Source organism: Pteronotus mesoamericanus, unplaced genomic scaffold, assembly GCF_021234165.1.
Source record: "Pteronotus mesoamericanus isolate MK-2021 breed Mesoamerican mustached bat unplaced genomic scaffold, CSHL_Meso_final scaffold_54, whole genome shotgun sequence".
Lineage (NCBI taxonomy): Eukaryota > Metazoa > Chordata > Mammalia > Chiroptera > Mormoopidae > Pteronotus > Pteronotus mesoamericanus.
Genome location: NW_026555321.1, coordinates 5,192,193 through 5,208,471, shown reverse-complemented (window position 1 = coordinate 5,208,471; position 16,279 = coordinate 5,192,193). Strand labels below are relative to the sequence as shown.

General features: G+C 35.3%; 1 protein-coding gene across 50 annotated transcripts in view; it reads right to left on the bottom strand.

The window, feature by feature from the left end:
• CLASP2 (cytoplasmic linker associated protein 2) overlaps window positions 1–16,279 on the bottom strand; it is a 159,222-nt gene that overhangs the window by 58,036 nt on the left and 84,907 nt on the right. For 23 of the 50 annotated variants that reach the window (XM_054594924.1, XM_054594932.1, XM_054594937.1 and 20 more), the window contains 3 exons: window positions 7,710–7,733; window positions 5,959–5,976; window positions 3,754–3,855 (listed from right to left, as the gene is read on the bottom strand). In XM_054594924.1, coding sequence (XP_054450899.1) covers window positions 3,754–3,855; window positions 5,959–5,976; window positions 7,710–7,733 — 144 coding nt within the window. Of the gene's footprint in view, window positions 1–192; window positions 220–3,573; window positions 3,601–3,753; window positions 3,856–5,958; window positions 5,977–7,709; window positions 7,734–16,279 lie in introns of all 50 variants that reach the window. The other 27 variants (XM_054594914.1, XM_054594921.1, XM_054594916.1 and 24 more) reach the window with 6 other exon arrangements.

Here is a 16,279-nt window from a genome sequence, read left to right as displayed (position 1 = left end):
AGGTTAACTTGGATAATTTTAAAAATCCAGGGTTTTGGTAATAAAAAGCCAAGGAAACCTCATAATTGGCAATATGGCTAAAAAAGGATGGACTATTATATGTTAGGAATTTCTGCTGAATAGAACCCATTCTTCATTATGAAAGTAAGTGATCAAACAATAGATGCACACATAGAGTCTATAGATTCTTACCACCAATGGTATTAGCAGATTGTGATCCTGAACAAGTGTAAAGGCAGAATTAGGGTAAGGGTTATAATCCATGTAGAGGGGAGGAGCAGATTTAAAATGGATGGCAGATGGAAATAAGAAAGCTTTAGTCAGTTCTTAAAAAATAAAAAACCCTAAAGCAAAAAGAAAAAAAAAAACAAAAAAAAAATCTCAAAACCATAGATGTCTGTAACAAAAGCAGTACATTTAGTAGTTTTTACAACTGGTAAGCTGAAACCAGACACTCATGTACAAAGCAGATGAAATGAAGTTACAAAAATAAATGTAAATTCTTCAGCTTTTCTTCTGATGGCCTAAAATCTAAATAATTAAATGTTTAAGTTCTCATTATTTAAACATTTAATTTTAAACTACAGGTAAGGCAGAACTACAACATCTTACAGCTGAAGAAAAATTACATGAAAAAGCTACACATTTTAACTTTCTTAAGACACACAGGAAAAAACAAATGGCAGAGGGTGGGTTGGGGTGGCAAGACAAAGTTTCTGACAGGCTGTACAATCATTTGTACACAACCAGTCACTACCAACATCAACAACAAAAAGACACAATCATTACGTAAATATAAATCTGGAAGTCTCTCCACTTGGTCTGTGTTTATTTATTTTGGTTATCCATCAGAACACACCTGCCTTGATCCAAGGTCCCCCCCCCGCCCCGCCCTACCAAATGGTGACATAAAACTATGGAACGACCATGCAAACCCTAATGAATTACTCAACAACAAAGTGAAGATGGATATCACAACAATAATTCTGTAAATATATTATAAAGAAACTTGCATCAAATTCTATGGGGCCATAATATCTTTTTTCAAGAAAAATTTGGAATGGAACATATAAATCATTCAAATAAGTAAGCAAGCAAACAAAAACCTCTCTAATACAATTTAAAACTTAAGTACAGTGAAGATATCTTCTATTATTAAAATCCTACTTAGGTCTAAAAGCCTATCATATGTTCTCACTCTTTAGGAAAAGTTTTGAAGTATTGTGATTGGGCGAACTAAAAAAATCACATGTAAAAAAAAAATTATGCTATATTCTACTGAAGTGACCAGGAGTTTTAATATATGTAAAAGAGAGCTGCTTTAAGTAATAATTAAAAAACAATACACAAAGCACTTTGAATCTTTAATGAGTTGTGTTTATGCTTTAATTTTTCTAACTTCACCAATATTTCTTTCGTTGTTTTTTAAAGGCCACAGAATAGCGCAGTATAGAAGGACATAACTGGAGTATAAAATTCAGTTGAAATTAGGTTATGAGTAACTAAAAGAACAATTTTATCAGTTTAAATACTTAGCGCTTACTCTGGGCCCAGGTACTGCCGTAAGTGTATTAAATATACTACATCATTTAATCCTCACAACAGCCCTATGAGATTATCCTCTTTATTTTATAGGTGAGTATACAAAAATACAACTTAAAAAGATCTGGAAAAGCCATGATTCAAATCTGGGCAGTATGGCTCTAGGGTCTGCAATTTAAATCAATGATTCTCAAACTTTTTTTGTAACACAAATCACTTGGTGATATTGTTTTAGACTGAATTCAGTAGATCTGTGGTGGCATGAGACTGTGCATTCCTAAGTAGCCCCTGGGTAATGCTGACACCATCTGGGCAGACAATCAGAGTAGCAAGGCTCTAAATTACTATGCTATGCTGCTAAAGATTAAGTTACTTAAAAAATAATTATTCTAAGAAAATACACAGGATTAGGGAAGAATGTGATATGATCTATTCAAAATTTGGTCTGTAGTAGAGCCCTTACCCAGGAGGCATTTGCCAGTTTTCCCATTTGTAAAATTTGTAATTTTACTGAGCATTTCTGCTTATTTTTAGGACTCTTGCCAAGTGCTCCCACTGTTACTCTGCCTGGATTTTTTGGCTTTGGAGAGAGAATCTGCTAGGGCGGACTTGTATCATCCACCCTGGCCTTTTCCAAGCCCAGCTGTCTTTTCTTTGATTCCAAGATTCAGGAATCAGGTTCAAAAAGAGACAAGTAGGGCTTCTATACTTGATAAATCATCTAAACAACACTGGAAGACAGTTAAGTCTATTTCTTTCCAAAACAGCCAGTATGTACAAGGGGGAGCCCCGAAAAAACCAGAACTTAATTATTAAAAATTTTGTATTTATTCTAACATGTTTAAACTTTAGTCATCTTGAAAGTTCTGTCCATTTGAAGTAACACACCTATCAAGATGTTTTTTCCCCCACTGCTCTGAACAGTTTTTGAACTGTTGATTTTGATGCCTTTAAGTGCTTCTGCCGTTTTTTGTTTCACCTCTTCCACATCAGTGAAACATTTCCCTTTGAGGACTTTTTTCATCCAGGAAAACAAAAAAAAGTTGCTCAGGTTGAAAGTGGTGAATAGCAAGGGTAGGGCACGGGGATCATGTTTTTTTTTTGGTCAGAAACTGCTGAACACTCAGCACAGCACAGTGTGGGTAGGTGTGCTCGTAAATCACCCATCGTGAAATGGGCAAATGTGTTGAAAGTGTTCATAAAAAAAAAATTCAGTGATGTCCAGCACAGCCTCTCACAACAACGCCAGCTGGTACACTGCTACAGATGGGTTCCTAGACACTCACCTAGCACAGAAAGCCTGTACTACAAGGGGCCCGCCCCTAGATAATTCTTGATAGCAGAACAGATAATTCTGTTTTTTGGGGGATCCCTCCTCATATAACAACCTCAGAATGACTTCCCTAGAAAAAAATTTCTATTTTTAGAGATAAGTGCTAATGAAAATCTTTTGATAAAGAAGGAATGGGAACAAACTCTTTTAAATTAATAACACCGTAAGTGTATTCTGGAACATGTAGAAATGAATCATTCATTTTACCTAGGCCTCAAAATTTGTTTTTTAATAATTGGGCTTATGGAAAAACTCAGCTTCCAATGAAATAAGGAATATAACAGAACTGATCATTTTAATTTATTTCTTCACTATCAATCATATATAACTGCCAAAAATGCTAACTGTAATCTAATAGATTTTGGGAAGAATCTGAAGATACCATGTATCTGTCCTTGAATAATATTAGGTAGATGCAACCAGATTAGATGTTAATATATGGGAATTATTTTGCCTCTAAAAAGCACAATTTTCCACATTTGCAAGTTTCTGAGTAGACTGCCAAAACCTTAATGCTAAGAGATCTGTGCTGTTTAAAATACCTCCATGCAAAAGTTATACAGCAGATGAAGTTTTTCTTTCTAAGTGGCAGATATCAAAGATGCAGCCCTAATAACACACCAAAGACAAGACAACACCCACTCAAAAAAATTCCAAAACATGCACAACAACTGACCCAAAACATTGAAAAAATATACCTTCATTTTTGTCAGGTGATGATGAACCTAAAGTATAGAACAAGAACTCAGTATGTGGCTTGTCTTTTTGAAATTAGCTTTGTCTTTATCCACTGCTCAATCTCCTAATACAGTGATATATAAGTAACACACTTATCCTAACATATTACAAACATAAGAGAAGTGATAGGCAATACATACGCTGTGACTGAGACACCATTTTTGTTCGACTTCTTCCTCTAGAATCTGGCTTGGCATTTCCCATGCCAGCAAGTGGTGCTGAAAGCTTTGCTCTCACTCGACCTAAAGAATAAAATTTTATATGTAAATAAAGATATTTTTCTATAATAACATTTAGTAATGAGGGGGGAAAAAAATCTCACTCTCATTTCTAATTGGGTGTGCTTTTCAAGTATGGTTAAAGTCTGTAATAATATAGCCATCACTTACAGATTGTATTTCTCTTAAAATTTTAAAAACACATACTGCTTTTATATGTTGCACCATAAACTAACTTTCCATTAAGGATAAGAGTAAAGTCAAATGAAAAGATTTCCATTCTTAGTTTGATTAGTCTAGCAGAGTCATAATTAAGACATTAGCCATCGGCATTTCACTTTTTTCTTAATTTGGTAGTTCCAATTCTAAAATTTCAGTACTCATGAAATTTACTTTCAAATCCAGCGAATAGTTCTGAATATAAGCCTAATCCTAGGAACAACAGACCAAACAATCCTTTTGACTAAACTTACATGTCTTCTGGGAATTTGTAAGAATGTTTTTTACAAGGTAAAATATTTAACCTTTTTATGCTGTGCTAAACATCCAATCACTACAGACGTATATGGACATGGTCACCATTCTCTTTGTCCAAACACCCAATTTAATTTATAAAATGATTTGAGAAGTAACTATCGCACAAAACTTGGCACATTTCTCACTACACTTCCTTCTATACCTCCCAGTTGTACTCGGTTCTCCTCTACCACTGACTCATTCCCCTCTTCAAAACCAAGCCACCCAGAGCTATTTCTAGAGTTCTTAGACCAAAGGAGATAATGCTTATCATAGTACTTAAGTAAACTATCGTTTGCAAAAAATGAAACTATATCACTAGCAGGTACTTTGGTGTTCTTAAGCAACAGTCTCAACCACTATCAACTCAGAACCACTACCAAACAATAATAAAGAAGGGCTCAGAACCTTTTTTATTAAAAGGTACAATTTGTAGGACAATCACAATATATTGCCTAGCCTGATAGGACTATATTAGGAAAAAAAAGTAGCCTGAATAGTAAGGAAAAACTACAAAATTAAGATAAGAGCATAAGAACTGGGAATAAAATAAATGCAAGATGAGAAGTAAAATTGGTAGAGTCCTGCATTCTATCAACTTCTTCAAGGCCCCATAACAAGCCCCCCATTCAGGCCTTTCACCCTTTTAGAGTACGCTACAATGTTCTCCTGACTAAGAAATGAAACAGAAAGGTAAAATTATTATTTTTGAAATAGAGAATTTACCCAATATAAGAAAGAAATTAAGTATTTTGATACCACCATTCTAAAGTACAATGACACAGTGCCAGAAACCATTTTTAGAGAGAATTCCAATTTAAAACCTAAAATATGAAAAGATTTTGAATATATCAAAGTAAATATGAGACAAAAACAAGGCAAATTAAATCTATTTGGTTTTGTATCACAAGAAGGTGTCACATCCACTTCAGGCTTAGGAAAATGAAAATGTGTATTCATTCAATCAGAGGTTTAATAAGATAGCCTTCAGATAGGAAAAATATAAAAACTGAATTTTTCCCTCTCTACAAATTCAAAAGCAATAAATAATTTTTAAGTAAACTGGCTTAGTAAAATAAAATATTGTATCTAGAAGTTGCTTTGTACTTTAAAATTCAAATCACATAGGCAATTCCCCAGTAAATAATTCAAAAACAAAGATACATTTAAGAGTTGACTAATGCATTTAAAAGCTGATGATATTTAAACTCCAGTAAAGCAATGGCACATGCTTCCCCAAAGTATAAATGAATCGGCACACATCAAAAAACATAAACACAAAAGAAAAGCATTAATGTCACTATGAAAGCCAAATGAAACTGTGTGCTAACTTTATACTAGATGTTATTAAACATGTTAAGAAATTATGTTTTTCTAGCATGAGATGATCCAAGATACAAGGCAAAAACGCCAGGATGAAGAATTAAAAAAAAAAAAATTCCACACACATAGCTAACACAACCAAACATAAAATGAAGAAGCTACCATGGCTGGCAAATTATACAAATTTAAAAAGAAATTAGCCTATTTTAGTTTTTAATATTTAATTCCTACTAATAAAAATATTAACGTAGAGGCATTTGTGTTACTAGCAAAATGTATAATTCTTACCATCTTCAGATGCTGTTCCTAAATAAGAGAAATAAAACAATAACATTTCAACAAATTCTGCCAATGCTAATGTTAAGACCTACTTTATGACTCCCACCCAAAACTAAAATGAAAGTAAAATTAAGACCTCCTAGTCTAATAGCCTTAAATTAAGGTTCATTTGGAGGGGAAAAAAATTTCAGGTAACCTAATGACTCACAGCACAAAAATGGTTAAAAGTGGACAACTGAAAATGGCAGCTTTTCATAATGTAAACTTTCTTCCTGCAGTATTTCATACTTAAAATTTGAAGTGAAGAAAATTAGAAAAATTACTCACTCAAGAGAGATGAAACTCTGTCATTACTTCTCTTTGAAATGAAGATTTTTATAGATCTTTCCAAAGTAAGAATACTTTCTGTGCATTTTCAAAGTTAGTCCATAAAAGAACTAGAAAAGCTAATTGACAAACATGGGAATCAAATCCACGACCTAGGCCTCATTAACCCAGTATTTGTCATTGACGCATTATAAAGATCTATATCCATCCATCAGCTATTTACTCAACATTTATGTGCGCTCCCTAAGATGTCAACAAAAATGAGCAAAAATGACCAAGTACAAGTATCATGACTCACTACTAGTAAAGGACAATAATAGATATGTCTCTCTGTGTATATAGATATTTTTTAAAATATAGGATTAAGCATCAATGAGAGTAACACATCACTTAACAAAGTTCTTCAAATAGGCCAATATTTCTGACCCAAACAAGAAAATATTTTGATCTGAAAAGTGAGAATAATTTGTTTTTAAAGGATCCAAAATTTCATTCTTAGAAGTCATATTGAACGGTCTGGTGAGCTTTCATTTCATTCAATAATTTTTTAAATTTATGAAACACATTAAACATCACAGAAGCACAGAGGCTAATATGAGTAACACTTAGGTACCCAACCCATGATTACATGTTCCATTTCATGAGAATGGATGATATATAAATTTCAGAGTTCATGTCAAAATTGACAGAAAAACATACTCTTCTCCATTTTTCCTAGATCTCATACTGTGACTTACAGATTCAGTATCTTCTTACAAGTTCTTTTATAAAGTTCAAATTCCTAGTTAACATTAAGGCACCTAATGAAGTGAAGGGAAAGTATAGACAATATGCCGTCTAGTATCAGACAAAATATACCACACAGATAAAAAAAAACTATATTAAACCAAGCAACTACAGATAAACTATAATCATTAGAATAATGAAATTAAAAAAGGCAAAGCTTCAAGTTAAGTTTTGAATAAATGTTAAATTTAAAAGTCACTCTTAAAAAGAGAGCATCTGTAACTTGCATTTCATATTCAAAAATAACCATATGAATCTGAAAAACATGTCATTTGTTTATCAGAGTTAGTAAATGAAAAGAGTAAAATCAAATGACTTAGATTCCTTTCTACTCTTCTGAGTCTGATATTTCAGAGAAAGACTCTAGAAATCAAGATTATTTCTAAGAGCTCAGGTAAAAAAAATTAAGATAATTGATTTAACTTACAACAAACAGTAACCTAGTGTTTGAGTACACTGGGAAACCCAAAAATGGATACGCCTAAACTAAAAAAAAAAAAAAATCAGAGCATTATGTAGTCATTTTCACATTAAGAGTGCTGCTAAGTAAGTAGTCTTTTTTCAGAAATTAAGACGATAAACAAAGATAATTGAATAGAATCCAAGAGGCATAAACATCTTTAGTAATAAAATTAGGAAGTTCTTACCATCCATCTTGTCAGAAGTATCCTCTTTGATGAAAAAGCAAGTAAAGAACAGAGGAAAACTTAGTATATTAGAAAAAACGATTTTATAAAATGCAGAAAACAGTACTTAAGTAGACAGAATTCATAGCATAGACACATATATGAAGCTTGTTTCCAAGTAGAACATATTAGACAAAATGAGCTTCCTATGTCGGATAAAGACAGTAACAACAACAACAAAACCGATTGCATGCCTGATGTTCACTAGCCTAGAGATGGAAGTTAGTAAAGTCCATGTCCTAATCCTGGACCCTTGCCATTGCCAGGCAAACCCCCACACTTTGGTCAGCCTCCCCGCTTTGGTCAGCTGAGTTTCTCCTAATCAGTCACAAATTGCCTTGCTGCTTCTTTTCCTCTGTAACCTACATGATACCCCAAAATTCCACTCTTGAGCTCTCTCATCATTATCCTGTCTAGGGCCTTGTTGCTTCCCCACCCCATCCTTAGAACTCTCAGTCCCTATAAAACCTTACGTATGGATAAATCTACTCAATTTTTCTACTCCACTACCTGAAGTGCCCAATAGAGAAAATTACAAAACCATGAAATCATGCAGACTTGGCACTACCAAAAACCGGGATAATTATCAGGCTTTGCCTTTAGCACCTGTGCAGGAAAGTATTAACATTCCAGGTTTGAGTGGATCTTGAGGACCTACTTATGGGGCTGGTTCTTGGCTGGCCTTGGGAAGTTAGTTTTGGATGCTTCCTATGTCAATAAGGTTATTTTGTGTGGGAGGTAAGGGGCGGGAGAGAGGGTACTGACCTCAGCCATACCAACCTGCCTAGACTGTTTTTGCAAACAATGTGATTTATGGTGAACACTCTAGTAATTGAGGCTGATTGTGTGGCAAAGTGCTTATATAACTAACCCCCCTTCCACCATTACCTGGGACTGAGTCTTACGCAAACTTCCCTCGGCAGAAACAAGGTACTTCTGTTCCTGCCTCCCACTGCTGGAGGAAGGAGCACATTCTGTGCGGTCAGCCCCTCGTTCTCTCCTCTGGGAGAACTTTGAAAGGCTGTGCCTAGACTCCTCTCCACTCCCTGATGAGTTTCTTTTCCCTTGCTGAGCTTGCTATGTGTCCTTTTGTTAATAAAAACCTCCGCCACAAATACAATTGTCGCTGAGTCCTGTGAATCCTTCTATCAAGTGCTCCAACTGTAGAAGCCCAGAAGAACGCCCCACCTCTGTGCTCACTCAATGTCTATTCCAAACCTCAAGCCACTTCTTGGACACCCTGCTTTTTGTCAGCACATGACCCTGACTCTCTCAACCACCAGTCCCTGATGACACCTTTCTTAATGTCCACCACTCCCCCAAATATATGTGAATCTACCTCCTTCATTTCCTTCCCTTCTATCACAGTGAAACTGGTGACCCTTCCACATCCAAGACAGACTCCCCAGCTGGGCTCTATATTCTCATTCCTCGTGCCTGTCATGAAACTTTGATCATAAATGATCTCTTCTCATCCTTGCACTTTTAACTTTGACTCTACCACATTAGTATACAAACACATTTAACTCCTCTAATCTTTAAAAACAAAAAGTTCATTAACCTTTAACTACAGAAAATTCCTACAATGTTCTCTCAGCTCTTTTCTTGGTCATCAAGCACAACAAAAATTTACAGATTCTTTTCCAACTTCTTCCACAATGAACTGAAATCTTACTTCTGTCCACATGACACTAATAAAACCATTTATTTTTCTCTTCCATTTAAGCAATTCCACAAACCCAGTTGTTGAGAACAAATATTCATAAATATGTATATACAAAGTCTGTCCTGAAGTATCCAGCCACATACTATGCAAAATAGAGACACTTACTGAAGAAGATAAAAGAAACATTGTACCTAGGACAATGATACCTCAGTCCCCTTCAAAGTAGGCCCCTTAGGACCTCACACAGTTCTCCCAGTCCCCATCAGCTGCCCCACTGTATTTTCCTGAATCTCATCAACAGTCTGATATCTCTTCCCTTTCAAAGGTGATTTTAGTTAGGAAAAGCCAAAGTCGCAGGACGCCAAATCTGGACTGTTGAGAGCTGAGTCACCCGCGTGATTTGATGTTTTGCCAAAAAAATCTGCATCAGGTGTGATGCACAAGCAGGTGTGTTGTAATGAAGCTGTCAATCACCAGGTGCCCACAGCTCTGGCCTTCTGCATTATCTGAATAGTTCCGTGGAGGAAAAAGTCAAGCTTAACGCAAGATTTGATGCAGATTTGTTGCTATACTCGCTCAGTCATTTTAAATGTGATGGCCACGCAGTACCCATGCTCACTCAATGGCATCTACCGCCCCCACTGACTAGTACAGTGAAGTCGTCATTGTTCACACATGCACATTCCAGTCTACTCTCCTTGGCTGCCAGGTTACATCGATGTGGTGCAAACCGTTCTCATATAATAACAATGGCTGGACTTTTTCCAGACAGAACTCATATATACCAACGTTTCCTTAACACAAATTCCTGTCTCCCATAACACCAAACTTTCTCTTCAAGATAAAATTTTAAAGAGTAAACTTGAAAACACTCATGATATTCCTTTCCTCTAAGGATTTGGTAATTAAGTGGGAAAAAAAACCCCAGTGACCATTGCTTTAAGGAATGTACTGAGTTATATATTGAAAGATTACAATAAAAACAACTCTCGAATGACTTCCAAATCTAATCTCAAGCATAGATCTCGCATAAATTCTATACCATTATATCTTAATGCCTCTAATGTGTATATGTGCGTATACATCTGTGTGTATCTCACTATACCAATATGCCTCCTGAACACTTCCAGTTTATGTCTCACAAGCACTTAAAACTCAAATGCATGAAACTCACCAAAACTAAGAGGCTCTTGGAGTATAGAGGCACATATCTCTGGATCTTGGCTACCTAGCAGGGTGCCTGGCAAAAACTAGATGCTCATTAAAGTGCTTCCTGAAAAACAATGAATAACTCCTTCTGACCCAATAATTTTCAGCATAATAAGTGTGGCTCAAAGTAGAAGAAAATAAGAGACTGCACACCAGTCACTTGTATATAAGAAAGCTGAGGTGGAAAGAAATGGAAGGGGGAGGGAGGAGAAAGGAAGGGGGAAGAGAGAAGGAAGGAGGAAAGGAAAGAAGAGAAAGTTAAAGACAGAAAGAAACAGAAAAAGGGGGAAAAATTAAGAAAATCCATTATCTAAGACCTAGAAGGAGCCACAGGAAACTAGCTTCATTGTCCCTGACTGTGAACCTGGGCCAGATGAAGAAAAGAGGATAAAGGGACACCCTTCCCTTCTGCAGTGAAGCAAACATGCAATTCAAATCTTAAACAACCAAAAGAAACAAATTAAGTCAATCTCACAGCATTATTAAAGGTTTTCGTATGGGAAAAAAATAAAAGAGATTAAATGCATTTTATTTTTAGACTTGGGATAAATGTTTTACTTTTATTTATTTTCCAGTTTTCCTCACTTAAAAAATTAAGATCTAACTCATATACCATAAAATCCGTACTATTATAGTATATAATTCAGTGTTTTTAATATATTCACAAGGTTACAAACCCTCATTACTATCTAATTCCAGAACATTTTCATCACTCCAAAAAGAAATCATGTACCCATTAGGATTCATTCCCTATTCCCCAGGCTCACAGCCCCTGGCAACAACTAATTCACTTTCTGTTTCTGTGGATTTACTTATATTAGGCATTTCATATAAACGGAATCATACAATATATGGCTGTGTGTATCTGACTTCATAACATTTTCAAGATGTACCCATCCTGTAAGCATGCATTAACAGTATCATTTTTATGTGCAGTAGTCCCCCATTAACTACAGTTTCACTTTCCGTGGTTTCAGTTACCTGAGGGCAACAGCAGTCTGAAAATATTACATGGAAAAGTCCAGAAATATACAATATATAAGTTTTTAATTGTGCACTGTTTTGCTCTGTCCTGGCCAGGACATAACACATCGTCTTGAACAGTGTATCCACTGCACATGCTACCTGTTAGTAGCTGTCCTGGTTATCAGATCAACTGTCTCAGTATCACAGTACTTGTGTTCAAGTAACCCTTATTTTACTTAGTATTGACCCCAAAGCACCAGACTAGTATTGTTGGCAATTCAGAAGTGCCAAAGAGAAGCCATAAAGTGATCCCTTTAATAAAAAGGTATGTCTATATAGGACAAAACAATATATATAGGGTTTGGTATTATCCATGATTTAAGGCATCTACTGGGGGTCTTAGAACATACCCTCTTTGGATAAGGAAGCAATATTGTAATGTATTCCTTTTTATGACCAAATAATATTCTACTCTATTGTATGGGCATACCTATTTAAACATTCACCAATTGATGGACATTTGGGTTGTGCTCACTTTTTGGCCATTTTGAATAATGTTGCTATGAACATTCATGTACCCATTTTTATGAGAACATATGTTTCATATGTCTTGGGAATACAGCCAGGAGTGGAACTGCTCGGTCACATAATAACTCTATGTTTAACTTTTTGAGAAACTGCCATACTGTTTCTGGAGTGGGTCCACCATTTATGTTCCCATCAGCACTGTGCGAGGGTTCTAATTTCTCCATATCCTTGCCAGCATTTGCTATTATCCATCTTTTGGATAACAGCCATCCTAGAGGACATAAATTGATATCTTACTGTGTTTTTGGTTTGCATTTCCCTAATGACTAATGATGCTGAGCATCTCTGAATGAGCTATCTTTGCATTTGCAATGGCGTACGCTGTCTTTAGAGAAATGTCTACTCAAATCTTTTGCCCATTTTTGCATTAAATTGCCTTTTTGTTATTGAATTGTAATAGTTCTTTATATATTTGGGACACAAGTCCAAGATCAGATGTGATTTACAACTGTTTTCTTTCATTATGTGTGCTGTCTTTTCACTTTCTTGATGGTGCTCTTTTAAGCATAAATGTTAATAATTTTGACGAAGTCCAATTTATTTATCTTCTCTTTGGATGCTTGTATGTTTAGCACAGTACCTAAGAAAACATTACCTAATCCAAAGTCACAAAGAGTTACACCTATTTTTTTAAATAGTTTTAGCTCTTACATTTGGGGCTTTTTTCCATTTTGAGTCTATTTTTTGGATATGGTATGAGATAGGGCTCCAAATTAATACCTTGGCAAGTGGCTATCCAGTTTTCTAGCACCCTTTGTTGAAAAAACAATTCTTTCTCCACTGACTGGTCTTAATACCCTTGCTGAAAATCAATGAACTATAAACATAAGAGGTTATATCTGTGCTCTTAATTCTATTACACTGGTCTATTTCAGTACCACACAGATTTGACTACTGTAGATCTGAAGTAAGTTTTGAAATTAGAAAGTGCAAATCTAACTTCATTCTTTTTTCAAGGTTGTTTCACCTGTTCTGAATCCCTTGCATTTTCACATGGATTTTGGTATCAGATTGTCAATTTCCATAAAAGAGTAGCTAAACTTTCTGTAGGAATTGCATTGAATACACAGGTCAACTTGCCATCTTAACAATACAAAGTCTTTAAGAAACTGGGAGTCTTTCCATTTATTTAGATCTTCTTTAATTTCTTTTAACAATGTTTGGTTTTCAGTGTGTAAGTGTGAAATAAAATATATGTTTATACACACACACACACACACACACACACACACACACATACATATATATACATATACACATAAAAAAAGTATCCTCTGGCCCTGGTACTGGCACAGGGCTCCTAAGACCCTTGTCATTTCCTAATGGATAAAGAGCTCTAGGAGTATCTTTTGTTCTACTGTTTGGTCTTTGGCTCTGGTATCTGACACAGAATTCCTAAATCCCTTGGAATTTTCTGTGTAGTAGGACTTCTAATGAGGTGATTCCTGGTTGGGTCCTATACAGCTTCAGCATGGGGCTGGTCACTGGAAAGATGAAGCCAGGATTAGAGGCCTGGAATGTTCAGTCCCACTCTCCATTCTCTGAGAAAGAGAAGGAAAGGACTGGAAACAAAGTTAATGATCTATCATGCCTATGTGATGAAGCCTCCATAAAAACCTAACAGTACAGGTTTAGAGAATTTCTGGTTTGGTGAACACATCCACATGCCAAGAGGCTGGCATAGTCTAACTCCACGGGGACAGATGCTCTCACTTGGGACATTTCTGGACCTCACCTCATGTATCTCTTCACTTGACTGTTCACTCATGTATCCTTCAATATAATTTGTAATAAAACAGTAACTAGTAAGTAGACTGCTTTCCCTGAGTTTGTGAACTGCTCTAACAATAATTGCAGGGGTTATGGGAACCTTGATTTATAGCCAGTTTGCAAAAGCACAGGTAACAACCTGGACTTGCAATTCATGTTTGAAATGAAAGCCAGGGCAGTCTTATGGGACTGAGCCCTTAACCTGTGAGGTCTGTGTTACCTACAGTTAGAATTGAATTGAATTATAGGAAACCTATCTGGTGTAGGAGACTTGCTTGGTGTGGAAAACTCTTGCATCTAGAGTCAGTAGTATTAAAGGATGAGAGTAAAGAATAAACAGGAGTCTTAAAGAAGTCTTACACTACTTTTGTCATATTGATTCCTAAGTATTTTATTCTTTTTTGATGCTATTATAATTGCAATTGTTTTCTCACTTTCATTTTTTGATTGTTTATTGCTACCATTTTGAAATCAACCAATTTTTGTATCTTGATCTTGCATTGTGCAACCTTGCTGAACACATTAATAAGCTCTCACAGCTTTTTTGTGGATACCTTGGGATTTTCTACATATTGGAATCATGTAAATAAAAACAGTTTTCCTTCTTTTCCAATCTGGATACCTTTTATTTCTTTTTCTTGCTTAATTGTCCTGTCCAGAAGCCCCATGATAATGTGGTTAGGAAGGACAAGAGCAGATATCATGCTCCTGACCTTGGGAGGGAGCATCCAGCCTTTCACTATTACACGCCATGCCAGCTATTTTCATGGATACTCTATCTGGTTCAGAAAATTCTTTTATTCCTAGTTTGTCAAATATTTTTATCATGAAAAGATGCTGGATTTTGTCAAGTTGCCTTTTCTGCAGCTACTGATATAATCATGTGGTTTTTGTCCTTTATTCTATTAATATGGTATATGATGTTGATTGGTTTTCATATATTGAAAGAACACTGCAGTTCTAGCAATGTGATATCTGTAATACAGGAAAATTTTAAAAAGAGAAAGAACTCACAGACAGACAACAGTCTGGTGATTGTAGGGGGGAGGAAGTAGAGGTGGAAGAGGGTATGGGGGATAAGTAGTAATGAAAAATACAGTAAAAAATAAGAAAAGTTTTATGAAAATTAAAAGCATTGATCAACCTATTGTTGATACCTTTGTTAAATCTTTATTAAAACCCTGGTCCAGTCCTTCATCTACGTATAATTTTACATAAAATGATGGTATCACACATTGCTTGGTAGTCCATATCATTTGATATTTGTTGACAATATGACTTGTTAATTAATGGTTGTATAATATATATATAGGGATATACCATAACTTAATCATTCCTCCTTGATTATATATCAAGTTTGACTTTAATAACACCTGTTAATAAAAAATGAGTATTTTATTTCTTGACATAATTATATATAAATATTGGATTATTAGATCAAAATGCTGAACATTTAAAGCTTCATGTGTATTACTAAATTCCCACTCAGAAAAGAGTTCCATGATTAATTCACATCAGCACTTTTTAACAATTTTCTTTATTAGTGGAAGGCACTAATCTTAACTTTCTTATAATATTTAAAGGTCTTTCAATTTGCATTTGTTTAATTACAGGTGAGGTGCAACATCTGGTGTTTTAGGGGCTATTTTGATACATGCAGAATATTTTTCTATAAAAATAAATTCATGTTTCTCATAGACACTTCAACATTTTTTTGTAGTGTGTGGCAAAACATTCTCCCTTTTGGTTTTTCAGCCACTTGACTTTGTTTTTACACTTAAGATTTAAATCTGAGGAACTCTTCCCTCACGGGTTTTTGCCTTTTATGTTTACCAATTCCTTTTTCTATCTGAGCTTAGATGAATACTCAACTACTATGTTTTCATCGAGTTGCTTTATGTTTCTGTCCAACACTATAGTCTATCTGGAATAAGTTTTTGTTTTTGTTTTAAATGTCTGCTTAAAAGAAAAGATTTTATTATTTATTTATTTTTAGAGAGAGAGAGAGAGACGGTAGGGAGGGAGAGAGGGAGAGAAACATTGATGTGCGAGAGACACATCTATCAGATGCCTCTCGCACTCTCCAAACAGGGGACTAGCCTGCAACCCTGGCATGTGCCCTGACTGAAAATCGAACCAATGACCTTCTGATTCGCAGGCCAGCACTCAATCCACTGAACTATACCAGCCAGGGCTGGAATAAGTTTTCATATGGAGTAAAACATGGTTCTAACTTAATTTTGTAGCAAATTGTAAGCCATGTATCTAAACACCATTTATTGAATAATTATCCTTTCTTTATTGAATGCAATTGTGCCAATTTTACCATGTA